The following is a 12,704-nucleotide window of genomic DNA, read 5'->3' as shown; positions in this document are numbered from 1 at the left end:
GAAGGGTGTGGGTCTCAAAGCCGGAGGCCAGACCCGCGGCAGGCAAGGGGCCCGTGCGCCGGTCAGAACGAGGGATCCTGGGCTCTCCCGACCAACCCACCCGGACCTGCGCTCCAGCCAGTCCGCGGGGCTTTTTCAACGGAGTTCAGAAGCGCTGATCTATGAGGTGGTGATCGTGGAAACAGCTTCTAAATTAAGCACCAACGTAAAAGTAAATGCTATTTTTTGGAAACCACAATATTTGTTCTAACTTATAGAGAATCCAGCGCAGTGGATTAAGCTGGGCAAAACAGGGCTTAATAAACATTTTGAATGAAAAACAACTATACTAAGAAGTGACATTTACTGAACATTTACTATGTGCCAGTTATGATACTAAGCTCTTTGCATGCTCTGATTTATTTAATGCTCACAGCTGTTATTTTCTTCAGGTTTTAGATACGGGATGAAGAACTTCATAACTTGCCAGTGTCTCAGTTAGCACGAGCTAGAAGAAAGACTCTATTAATCAGGCTTCAGAATGCACTCATTTAATTTCCCTGCCCGGAAAACGAGGCCCGGCTGGAAAATACTCAGCCTTGAAAGCTAGAGATCAAAATCGCCAGGCCCCGTCAGTTTTCACGGCTATTTTCCAGCCTGGCCTCGTTTTCCGGGAGCGCGGCTGCTGTTTGCGGCCATGGACCAGGTGGATGAATGAAAGAGTGGTCCCCAAATTCAGCGTTCACCTGACTCTGTCCAAGAGGCGCTCCGGGCTTTCTGCGGGCAGCAGGAGGGAAAGACAGACCCCCGAGGGGCGGTACCCGGCGCCCTCCCGTGCGGGCCGGCGAGGCCCAGGGGGAAAGCGCGCCGCCAGAGGGCAGTGCGGCGCCACTTGAAAAAGCCCGGCCCCATGCGTAATTTCCTTTTTAAAGGAAAACGCGCCAGGAGGGGAGACATAGGAGACGAAAGAAAACATATATCGTAGCGAAAGCGCTCCAGATTCTGGTCCTACCTCAGTCCCCTTAGTCACTGGCCTCCCCAGCTTCAGCGGACCCTCTGGCAGCCCTGGAAAGCGTGTTTGCAGACACTGCCTCCCTGGCCCCGAGAGCGGCGCGCAGAGCACAGGGCCCTGTCGTTGTCTCCTCTCACCTCAGCGCAGGCTGCTCATGCACACAGCAGCGAGGAAAGGACAGGGCACGCGTCTACAGAGCCTCCCTGCCGGGCGGCTGTCCGCTCAAGGCAGCCCTGGGAGGCTCTGAAGAGACGGGAGGTGGAGTGGGGCGGGAGGAGGGAGTGGACAAGGTGGGTTCCTGGCCTCCGTGCTTATCACGAGCTCCTGAAAATATGTCCTCAAGTACATTTCAAATGGTGTCAGGCACTGACGCAAATACTAATAATTGCATGGATTAAAGGTGTCCCTGGCTCTGCCTAAAACCATGACTATTAATTATAACTTCACTTCTAGGAGGAAAATATGTGTCCCCAATACCAACCCATCAGTTTGAAAGTAAGCCTTTAGAACACGAATCTTAAGGGAGCTTAGCTCATTAGTGTGTGAGGGGCTGGTGTCTGAGGGCTTCGCTCTTCCAGACGGCCACCCACGGGGGAGCAGGGAGCAGTCAGTGCCTCAGGGACAGGGACAGGCATCACGCAGGCAGGAGGGGAAGTGGCCCTACCTGCTCTGGTGGCCTCTGACGTGCTAGGAAAGAGAGAGAAGAAGGTGCACTTAGTTTCCGCGTGTCCTTCCTGTCGGGGATTCTGAACATCTCTTCCTTTAAAACATCGGCTCAAAATTCTCCTCCCCCAGAAAGTTATCTACTTAACTATCTACTCATGAAACTGTTCCTTCACGTCATGTTTCCTTGCTCGTATGGACTACAAAGCCAGCTCCTTTGTGCTGGTTCCCCGTCTCAGCACTTTCCTGGGGACCGTGAAGAGCAGGGACCAGTCTTGAGTTCGTAGCTGGACCCAGCGTGACCCTGGCACTCAGGGTGAGCGTTCCTTTGTTGGCACTCAGGGTGAGCGTTTTACACAGCTTGTTTCTCATACCATTTCCAACAACCCTACGAAAAATGCTATTATTATCCCCATTGCTAATAGAGATTAAGAGACTCACCCAGGTGACATAATTGGAAAAGTCAACACCAAACCCAGGGCTGTCTGACTGCAGAGCCCTTGCGCCCACAGTGTGTGTCCCACCACTCTGGGCCAGAGGGGTCAGGGAACCACCCCTCCCTCCCACTAGAGGGAGCCTGAGCTTCCCTCTCCTGCCTCTCACCAGCATTTGGCAGTCCGCCGGATGGGCCCTGCCCATGGAACCCTTCTGCTCTCCCATGGGTGATGGGTCTCACTTGCAGAAGCTCACTTGCTGGCTGTTGACACTTCTCCTCCTGCTCCTTGACCTGGGCTCCAAGCCAGGCGACCTCCTCTGAGACCTTCCTGATGTACTCCTGCTCCAGGTCAGCTGCTCCAGCTTCCTCAGCCTGGCCAGCAGGAGGGGCCGCTGGTCCCCCAGCTCCTGCTGGAGCCTCTTGAAAGCTGCTTTTACCTCCTGTTGTTTCTTGTTTTCAATCTGAGCCTCCCAGGGACAGGAAGATGGACATGGTCAGGAAGGGCTCCCAGAGCTGGCTTGCAGAGGGTCATCTGTGTACCTATTAAGTGGAACCAGGAGTAAGTGGTTCCAAGACTCATTCCTCCAAATAATAATGTGGAAGTAGATAGCTCTCGTGATAAGCTTGCCAATGATGAGAGCGCTCTGTTTTCTCGCTATGGTCTTAGCTAAAGATTCTAATATGGACCACACTGTGCTCTCAGAGCCATGCAGAAGTCTTCAAAAATCCTTCCACACTGATGACACCACACCACACTTTCTTGAGCGCTAGGTGGAAATGCGTATGGTAATTTCATAGAGAACAATTAAGGCAAAAGGAATTCGTGATTGGCATCAACATAGGTTGGTGGAAGAGCATGTGACACTGGTTTTAGCCTCTGAGGTTGCCACCTGCAGGCTGGGCTTTGATGGGAACAGAGGGACACCCCATCTCTGTGGCCACACGACCATGAATTCCCATATTGTGGACTTCCTCCTCAATGACTTCGTAGCATGAAAGAAGAGGCGAGAAGGAGCCAGACAGAGCCATGCCATGGCCCGTAGTCCTCAGGGTCAGCCGGGGTCAAGAATAGAATCCAGACATGGTGAAGATGAGCTGCCTGCCCCAGCTTTCCGGCTGAAGTAACATTTCCAGGCAGCCGTGTCGGGGGCAGAAGAGCAATGGACTGAGGCTCAAGAGGCCCTGGTCCCGGTGACTGCAGTGTGAACCGGGCTTTGCTGTGAGCCTTAGGACCTCACATCTCTGTGCTGCACCTCACTTTGGGGCAGGTTTCATTACCTTCATCTTACAGAGAAGGAGATATAAACTGGAAGGTCATGCGACTTTCTCAAGGTCACAGAGCTTTACAGCCAGTAGGCCGAGAACAGTCCAAGCTGTCCCCGTCAGAAGATCCTGTGCTGCTCCCCATACTGCACTCCAGCATGAAGACGCTGCGGCCCCCGTTCAAGGGGACAGAACCAGACTCCCTTCTAGTCTCCGATGCAGGACCAGCCCGGCGCCCTGGTGCTGCTTCCTTCCACCCGCGTGCCCCCGCCTGCCAGCAGCGTGCAGTCCCGGCTGGGCTGCCGGTGGCCGCTGAGCTGTGTCCAGCCCGGACTGAGGCGTGCTAGCGTGCAGATGCACACTGGACTGAAAGGACTTGCTATAAAAAAGCAACCATGAAGCATCTCGCTTGTAATCTCGCTTGCTGATCACATGTTGAAATAATTTTGGAAATATATTGGGCTAAATAAAATATATTCTTAAAATTAATTTCATGTTTCTTTTTATTCCATATCGCTACTTGAGAATCTTACATTGCTCGTGTGGCTTGAATTATATTTCTTGCTTTTTTTTTTTTGGTATGGGGATCGAACTCGGGTCCTTCCGCTTGCGCAGCAGGCGGCGAAACCACTGAGCTAAATCCCCGGCCCTTGAATTCTATTTCTATTGGACAGAAATAGAGAGAAGTTGTATTTCTGTTGGACTGAAATGATTTGCAACCAGAGCTGTTTTCCAATACCTGACTGCAAATTAGGGTCTCTCGGCTTCCTACTTCAGCTTCCGGACCACGGAGTGGAGGCCCTGACCGACAGGTGGAGGGCGTCACAGCACACCTTGAGGTGCGTCTGTCGGTGTAAGGAGTGCATCGCCGTCCGGAGGTCCTGGCACGACCGTTTTCCTTTCCCCTCCCCAGGCAGCGCACACGCCTGCGGGGGCTGCGCCCAGCCCGGGCCTTATCTGAGCCCGCAGGCCCTGCCCTGTGCCCTCAAGCTCTGGGCTCGCTGATAGCCAATCTCCCCGGAGACAGGCGGCTGCGAGAACGATCTCTCCAGGGCGAGGGCTGAGGTGCCAACCCTGCCCTCCCGCCGAGGGGCTCCGTGTGGACGAGGGCAGGGCCCGGCTGCTCGCCGCCTCCCCGCTGTCCTCCGGCTCCGCTGCAGCTTCCCCGGGGCCCACATGGCCGCCGCCGCGAGCAGCCTGGCGGACGAGGTCAGCTGCCCCATCTGCCGGGCCGCCCTGCGGCAGCCGGTCACCATCGACTGCGGCCACAACTTCTGCCGCGACTGCCTGGTGCGCTACTGCGAGACGCCGGGCCCCGAGCCCGCTGAGCCGCTCGCCTGCCCGCTCTGCCGGGAGCCCTTCCACCGCGGGAGCCTAAGGCCCAACTGGCAGCTGGCCGGCGTGGTGGAGAGCATCGAGCGCCTGCAGCGGGGGCCCTCGCCGGGCCCCGGGGCGCAGGGCGGCTGCCCCGAGCACGGGGAGAAGCTCTACTTCTTCTGCGAGGACGACGAGGCGCAGCTGTGCGTGCTGTGCCGCGAGGCCGGGGCGCACAGCGCCCACACCGTGCGCTTCCTGGAGCAGGCGGCAGCGCCCTACAGGGTAGGACGGGCGGCCGCGGGCCTGCGCCCTCCTCCCGCCTGGCTCTCCTCCTGCCTGCGGGGCGGCCGGCCGGGGGTGCGCCTGCGAGTGTCTGGGGAACGACAGGAAGCGCTGTGCGTGAGTGTTCGAGCTTGCATGGTGACGAGTGGAGCGTTTGGTGGGCTCTGAATGTATCTGGATGTGAGTGTGTACGTTTGTGAATAAATGAGTTTACATATATGCAAGTTGGGTAACTACATGTGCTACATAATTTTATGTCGGTAAATGGGTATGGGCTGGGTCTGGTTGTTTATGTGTTGTTTTAGTACCAGTGAGTGCCTGTATGTACGAATATCTGAATCAGTTAACTAGCAGCTGATGGTTGGCATTCTATGTGTATATTTGAATATACACATATGGACATTTATGGATGTGCACCTCTTCTGAACTCCATTCTAGAGCTAACAATTTTTAAAACAATTTATCAATTATTTTTGCATGGTCCAAATTTCTTCTTCCCTCCATAATCCTACCTAGATAATTGATTCTTTTGAGACAGTCTCACTGCTCATTTCAGGCTGGCCTTGAACTCTGCAGCCCAGGCTGGCCTCCAACTCTCAGCGATCCTCCTGCCACGGCCTTGTGAATGCTGGGCTTATAGGTGTGCGCCACCATACCTAGCTAGATAATTGATTCTCGTAACAGAAGAAGGTTATTTGCGCATGTTCCCTTTAAAACACCTCAGAAAGTCAATTTCAGTAAAGGGGATTTCAAGCTAGTTAAAAACCCTAAATGCCACTTAGCAGATGCCAATGAAAGTAGGATATTGGAAGGGGGAAAGCAAGTCACAGCCTTTGATGAGAAAAAGGGAAAGCCTTGAGCAGAGCCTGTGACGAATGAAGAGAAGGATCAAGACCCAAGGAAGTGAGCTATCAAAGCAAGGGTGGGCTGGGCATGTAGCTCAGTGGTTTCGCCGCCTGCCTTGAAGGTGCAAGGTCCCAAGTTCGATCCCCAGGACCAAAACCAAAAAGAGGATGTTGTGTTCAAAGCGAGGAAGGCCAAGTGCTGTCAGCTAAGGGACAAGCTCTTTTTCTGGGGTATTTCACTCCCAGAGGTAGAGGGTTGGATGCGATGACAGCCCTTAATGAATCATGTTTTCTTAGTACTTCATGTTCCTTCTCTCCAGGAACAAATACAGAAGTGTCTTGTGAGTCTAAGAAAAGAGAGAGACGAGATTCAAGAGATCCAGTCAAGAGAAAATAAAAGGATACAGGTCCTGCTGGTAGGTCCTCGAGCCTTCGCCAGGCCCTGCCCTTCCTCAGGCCCCAGTCTCTGCAAACCGAGGCAGCACAGCACAGAGGGCTTCGAAGCCACACGGAGTTTGGGTCCCGGCTCTGACGCTGTGTATGACCTCAGGCAACTCTTGAACTTCATTTTACTTATTTGTAAAATGGAGACTGAAAATCCTTGCTCCCATGTTGAACTGCTGCAAGGGTCAGATGAGATTCTGCTGGGAGAGCAGCTGCAGTGTGCACTTCCTGCCAGGTGGGCGCTCAGGGTCCTCGGCACCTCCTCTGGCCCGACGCTTCCAGAAGCCCCTGTGGGTGGTGCTGAGGCAGTGCTGGCCAGTCCAGCTCCCAGGAGGGGAGGCAGGAGGAGGGTGGGACATGGTTAGGTTGCACCCCCAAGTCTGCCGGGGACCAGGGAGTGGGTGTGTGGTGATGATCTAACACCAAGCCCGGGAGGCTGTGGATCTGGGCCAACAGGGAGAGGAGAGCGGAGTAAGGAAAGACCAGGACAAGGAGGAGGATGGGGCGGGGAGGAAGACCCCTCTGGGGCTCTCATCCTGCCTCTCAGGCTCAGGTGGCCACCAGGAGACAGCAGGTGATTTCCGAGTTTGCACATCTGAGCCGTTTTCTGGAGGAACAGCAGAGCATCCTTCTGTCACAACTAGAAGAGCTGGACGGGGACATCCTGAGCCAACAGGAAGAGTTCGGTCACCTGGTCGCCGGGGAGATCTGCCGGTTTAGAGCCCTGATTGAAGAGCTGGAGGAGAAGAGCCACAGGCCAGCCAGGGAGCTCCTGACGGTGAGCCCAGGCGCCTGCTCGCGTGGCCTGTGGGGCCCTGCTGTCTGCACTCACACTGCGCCTCCCAGGTGGCTGGCCGTCGCCAGCCAGAGGTCTGAGTCCTAGTCTGTGCTTCCGCTTCCTGCTGTTGGTTTCTCCATCCCACCATCCACTGAATAACAAAGATCTCCCAGGGCTCACGCGAGGACCCAGCGGAAAACAGCAGTGGAATTAACACTTTGAAAAGTATTATGTGAACGAAGGCCGAGCACCATTTCCAATGCACCATTCCTTATAACCTGGAAGCCCCTGTGCACCAGGCAGGAAGTTCTTCCTCGTCTGTTTTACTTCCTCAAACCAGAGGAGAGATACTGGGGTCCCAGCAAGTCATCAGAAAGGCAGTGGACTGAGGGCAGTGGAGGCAGACCTCTTTTTAGAGCTTTCCGTGGCAACAGCCAGCTGTGGCACACGTGCCCCGGGTTCCCCACCACTGACCTGGGGTGTGGGCTGGGGGCTGAGAAGCAGGATGCCTTGGTGTGGGGTTTACTCCCCTTGGTTTCAGACTAGCAGGACAGGCCAAGGTCACTTACATCCGGGTCTGGACCCTGAAGAACTTGCCTCTGACCCTCCAAGGCTGGTGAACCCTACTGTGGTCTGTGTCCTTTTCCTGTTTGGGCTTAGGAATATGGTATTTTAGATTTGTTGTTGTTTGTTTTGTATTTTGGTGTACTGGAGACTGAACCCAGGGCTTTACACTGAGCTACATCCTCAGCCCTTTTTAAATTTTTAAATTGTGAGACAGGGTTTCAAAAAGCTGCCCAGCCTGGGTCTGAACTTGCAGTCCTCCTCCCTCAGCCTCCCCGAGTGCTGGGATCACAGGTGTGCGCCTCCACACTACCTAGCATTTTGTATTTTGCGGTCATAAGAAAAGTAGAAGAGAAAAGAACTGAACCCCTGCTCTTTCTTTCCCTTAGGGTATCAGGAGCACCCTAATAAGGTATGTGATGCAGTTTCTGTTTCCCACATAAATACGTGTCCATGCACCACGTGGCTGGCTGGCTAGTGCTGCACAAGCATGCAACATTCTCACGTTAAGAGCGCATGTTCGCATGCAAACTTCCACACACTACAGTGCGTTCCGGCACTGGCTCCACCCTAGAGGAGGTGTAGGCATCCCCTGTGGGAGCAGGTGCCTCCAGGCCTCACTCTCTGGCAGGAGACTGGCTGGGTCTGGAGGGCCATTCCCACCCCACCATTCCTGTGCTGTGCCACCAGGTGTGAAACCAGAAAGTGCCGCAAACCAGAGGCCGTGTCCCCAGAGCTGGGCCAGCAGATCCGGGACTTCCCCAGGCGGGCCCTCCCGCTGCAGAGAGAGGTGAAGATGTTCCTGGGTAAGAGGACCTGGCCTCCAGAGAGCGCAGGCCCTAAGACTGGGCTTGGGCCGGGCCTGGATGCCACTACCAGCACTGTGGGTTTGGGTGAGGCTTGGCCCCTCTCTGTGGCTTGATTTTCTTATTGGTAGATTTTTATAAAATCCTCCTCTGAGGATGATGTGACAATGAGAGAAATGACAAAGGTGAAGATTTCTGGAGAAAATTCAATTTATTTGAAGAATAATTAGACAACTCTGATCAGTTTGCATTAAGCAATGTAAAAAATAATGATTGGCCAAGGGATTTAGCTCAGTGGTTTCACCAAGGACCTGAGTTTGATCCTCGGTACAAAAAAAAAAAAAAAAGATTAACAGCATTTTCATTCTGAATAATCAAAATTTTCCAGCAGTGCTCCTAGTTCGTGCTAAGCCTTCGATGATGAAGACGGTCAGTCAGTGCCAGCGCAGTGCTTGTCTGTGCCCTGTGGTGGCTGAGCCCCTGTCCTTTGGCTTTCCTTCTGAGATGAGAACCAGGACGCACCCGAGGCTCTCTGCCCCTGCCCCATTGGGGATGATGCACCAGTTTCGAAACAACTCGCCCAGAAAAATGTTACCCTAGAATTGTTTCTACTGCAGCCTGTGTCCTGAAGTATTCCCGTGGCACTCCAGGGAGGGACATTTTGCTCTAATCAGACTGACCTGGACTGCCCTAAAACGATTCCAGGGAGAGCGATAAACAAGTGCGTGCACTTGTCTATTCACTGGGCAGATGTTTGCTGAGCACTTACCACGTGCTGGGCTCCAAGGGCAGAGGTGAGGAAGGCAGACAGGACCCCTGCCCGCTGCCAGCTGGATGGGGGCTCAAGGCAGGGCGCCCTGCCCCCAACACTGCTCTGCAGGTGCAGATTTGTGCCCTCCAGAGTGTAGGGCCTGAGGGAGGTGTGTGTGTGCTTGCACATGCATGTATGTGAGCACAGGCCCTGGACGTCCAGACAAGCTCGGATTTGGAATTGCAAAGCCCGGAGACTCTGTGTCCTCCTCTCCTGCTCCCTCCCCTCTTCTGGGGCTTGCTTCCTCATCACCCGGTGTTCTCTGGTTTGGGACTAATGAAATCTCATCTTGTTTTATTTTCTTTTTTGCAGAAAAACTCTGCTTTGAATTGGACTATGAGCCAGGTAAGCAGCCCACATCGGATGGCAGAGTGAGGAGTCTCCCAAAATGAGATGACGCTATAGGGCTCTGCACCAAGCACTAAGCAGCCGTATCTGCGTTCTCACACACGTGTGTATGTGTGTCATGTATACTTGCATGTGTTACACACACAAAAGTTCAGCCCTCCATATTCATGGGTTCCGTTTCCATGGATTCAACCTCAGCTAGAAAATACTCAGAAAAGATAATGTGTCTGTACTCAACACAGCCAGACCCTTTCTTGTCATTACTCACTAATCAATCCAGTGTAACAACTACTTACATGGCATTTATGTTGTGACAGGTGTAATAATTAACTAGAGATGATTTAGAGACTGCAGGAGAACCTGTGTATTTACAGACTCTGACACTTCATGTGCAGCACTTAAGCATCTGCAGATTTTGGTTTCTGCAGCTGTTCTAGAATCAATGCCCCGTAGTTCCTGTGGGGTGTGTGTGTGTGTGTGCGCGTGCGCTTCCTTTGTAAGGCCCGGAAGGGCGCTGTGAGGAAAGGACCAGGCATATGGGCATCATTCCTGGAGAAGCTCACATCTGTCCTGCACGTGTTGAGCCCAGGGAAAGATTCCATTAGAGCGGGATAAGGTTAATGGAAAGGCTTCTGTCTCAGAAGAGTTTCTAGACGAGGGAGACTTTGGTCTCAGAACTGCCTGGAATCCCTGCCCCTCTCAGAGCCTGCGAGTGGAACAGGAGTGCGGAGGACAAAGCCTTCAAGGCGCCCGCACCCCGTATCAGCCAAAGGCCCGGTGAGTCATGGAGCTGTTGAAAGGGCTCCCCAGCCCATGGACATATCTGGATTAATGAGTGCTCTGAGTTTATGGGTACTAGAGTGACAGTCTGTGGGGTTCTGCAGAAGGCTTTGGAGCTAAGCTGGCTCTCACAGTCTGAAGAGTTAGTTACTGAGGCCAGGTGGACAACCTGAGGGCAGCCACAGAGCCTGTGGGCTGAGGACTGTGCTGTGCAGTCACCATGCCCTAGGGGCCCTGGAGGAGGCCGGCCGGCTGGGAGAAGAGCCTGGGTCCAGAGGCAGAGGGGTGAGGTCCGTGGAGGCTGTGTGCCAGCCGGAGGAGGCCTGAGCGGCTGCCCCGCTGTAGCAAGCAGAATGCAGAGGCCCTAGCTGTGCAGAGGCAGATTGGGAGAATTGTTCCCAGCACACTGCCAGCTGGGCCCGGGCTGCACACTGGATGGTGGGGCGGAGGGCAGCGGGCCTGGGCCGTCCTGGCCGGTCCCAGCACATCTGCCGACACCTCTCTCGGTTTCTCTGCAGCTCACATCTCTCTGGACCCCCAGACTTCCCACCCCAAGCTCCTGCTGTCTGAGGACCACCAGCGGGCTCAGTTCTCCTACAAATGGCAAACTTCACCGGACAGCCCCCAGCGCTTTGACCGGGCCACCTGCGTGCTGGGCCTTCGTGGCTTCACTGGCGGGCGACACACGTGGGTGGTGAGCGTGGACCTGGCCCACGGAGGCAGCTGCACCGTGGGGGTGGTGAACGGGGATGTGCGGCGGAAGGGGGAGCTGCGCCTGCGGCCGGAGGATGGGGTGTGGGCCGTGCGGCTGGCCTGGGGCTTTGTGTCTGCCCTGGGCTCCTTCCCCACCCGCCTAGCCCTGGAGGAGCAGCCCAGGCGGCTGCGGGTGTCCCTGGACTACGAGGTGGGCTGGGTGACCTTCTGCAACGCTGCCACCCAGGAGCACGTCCACACCTTCACGGCTTCCTTCACTCAGGAGCTCTTTCCCTTCTTCGGGGTCTGGGGCCGAGGGTCTGGCTTCTCCCTGAGCTACTGAGCGCGCAGGTACAAGACAGGCCTCTGCCTTGCGCGCCGGGCCCCTCGGAAGACTTGGAACAGAAATGGCTGCTGTAGACAATGTGGTGGCTTCGGCTGCTAAGGGACAGGGTGGCATCACCTTCGGCCCATGGGTCAGCCCGTCTCCAGTGCCCAGTGGAAGCCAAGGCATCTGGAGGACCAGCTGTCCTGGCTTTCCTGGTCCTGTCCCCACAGACAGAAGAGCACTGGGCTCTGGGTGAAGCCTTGTGCTGACCAACTATGGTTATGAGCAAGAAACATCACCTCTCTGTCTTTTCTTTGGATAATACTCGGGTCCATTTATTTATATCCTCAAGAGCAATTCACTGTGTGCTAATGGTGAACCGAGCTGTGTGGCAGCCACTGGCAGTTTGAAATAATAAAAAGAACAAAGCTTGCGCTGTGTCTGCGTTGCTCTGGGAAGACATGGACTCAGAGGACGATCGGCTGCGGTGTGGTAGCTGCAGTGGCGGCTGTCCACCCTGGGCAGTGTGGACACTCGGAGGAGGCCCTGTCCGGAGGGAGAGGCTCGGTGCTCGGGATGCGGGGGTGAGAGGGGAGGAAGAGAAGCCCCTCAGCAGGCGGCACAACAGAACGGGGTGGATGCCGTGTGGCCCCCGGGCTCTGGGCCATCGGTCCTGTGCGGAGACACTCGCCAGGCACTGCCCTTCCTCCTGACCCTGTCTCGTCAGCTGAGACAGACGCAGGGCCTTGGGACAGTGCAGCGGGAGGTGTGGCCCCGAGCTGCACTCAGCCCTGGGGGAAGCCACCTTCCTGAGCAGCTGACGGCAAGACAGGAGTTGACGGAAGGGAAGGGACGGGCGCAGGGAGCTCGGGCACAGACGGCAGCCCCTGCTCCCTGCGCTGGGCGAAAGCAGATGGAGGCCAGGCAGGAACGCAGAGACCTGTGCTCTTCCGTCCAGAGTCGGGGCTACTCTGGGACCAGAGGAAAAGTGACGTGGGTTGGATGGGGAAGGGGAAGACAGGACGGGGTGAGCAGACGGGCCGCAGGCCGCACTGGGGGAGGCCTGGTCCCCGGGTCGGGGTCACTGGTTCTAGGACATTCACAGGCACCGACAGGTTGTTGCCCAGAATTTGGTAAACGATATCTATTGTTGCAGAGTGGGATTTTTAATCCTATGTGTAATAAAAGCATTGTTTTAACTACACTGAGTGATTTATTATCCAGTTCTCCTGTTACTTTTTATTCTGCTTATACCGTGCCCTTCACTATTTCTTTAAAATGATCTCTGTCTCCACTGCTCAGACATAAACCGCATGTGCTCTCCTCCCCTGACTGAGTCCTTGGGAGGAGGTGAA

General features: G+C 55.0%; 1 protein-coding gene across 1 annotated transcript; it reads left to right on the top strand.

The window, feature by feature from the left end:
* Window positions 1–4,343: 4,343 nt before the first annotated feature.
* Window positions 4,344–11,781, top strand: LOC101713800 (tripartite motif-containing protein 10). The gene is made up of 7 exons (XM_004847105.4): window positions 4,344–4,952; window positions 6,118–6,213; window positions 6,789–7,019; window positions 7,973–7,995; window positions 8,274–8,389; window positions 9,513–9,545; window positions 10,847–11,781. The coding sequence occupies exons 1-7, from the start codon at window positions 4,530–4,532 to the stop codon at window positions 11,362–11,364; spliced, it is 1,440 nt and encodes a 479-aa protein (XP_004847162.1). The 5' UTR covers window positions 4,344–4,529; the 3' UTR covers window positions 11,365–11,781.
* The last annotated feature ends 923 nt before the right edge of the window (window positions 11,782–12,704 follow it).

The sequence above is a fragment of the Heterocephalus glaber genome, unplaced genomic scaffold, assembly GCF_053883595.1.
Source record: "Heterocephalus glaber isolate CG9 unplaced genomic scaffold, H.glaber_assembly_v1.0 deba00001141, whole genome shotgun sequence".
NCBI lineage: Eukaryota > Metazoa > Chordata > Mammalia > Rodentia > Bathyergidae > Heterocephalus > Heterocephalus glaber.
The sequence above is the reverse complement of the archived record's forward strand: the minus strand, read 5'-3'. Positions and strand labels throughout refer to the sequence as shown.

Excerpts from the sequence above, each read along its gene's own strand:
- LOC101713800 (XM_004847105.4), top strand. The coding sequence starts at position 4,530 with ATGGCCGCCGCCGCGAGCAGCCTGGCGGACGAGGTCAGCTGCCCCATC. Across the intron at positions 7,020-7,972 it reads CAGCCAGGGAGCTCCTGACG|GGTATCAGGAGCACCCTAAT; the intron begins GTGAGCCCAGGC and ends TCTTTCCCTTAG. Across the intron at positions 8,390-9,512 it reads AGAGGTGAAGATGTTCCTGG|AAAAACTCTGCTTTGAATTG; the intron begins GTAAGAGGACCT and ends TCTTTTTTGCAG.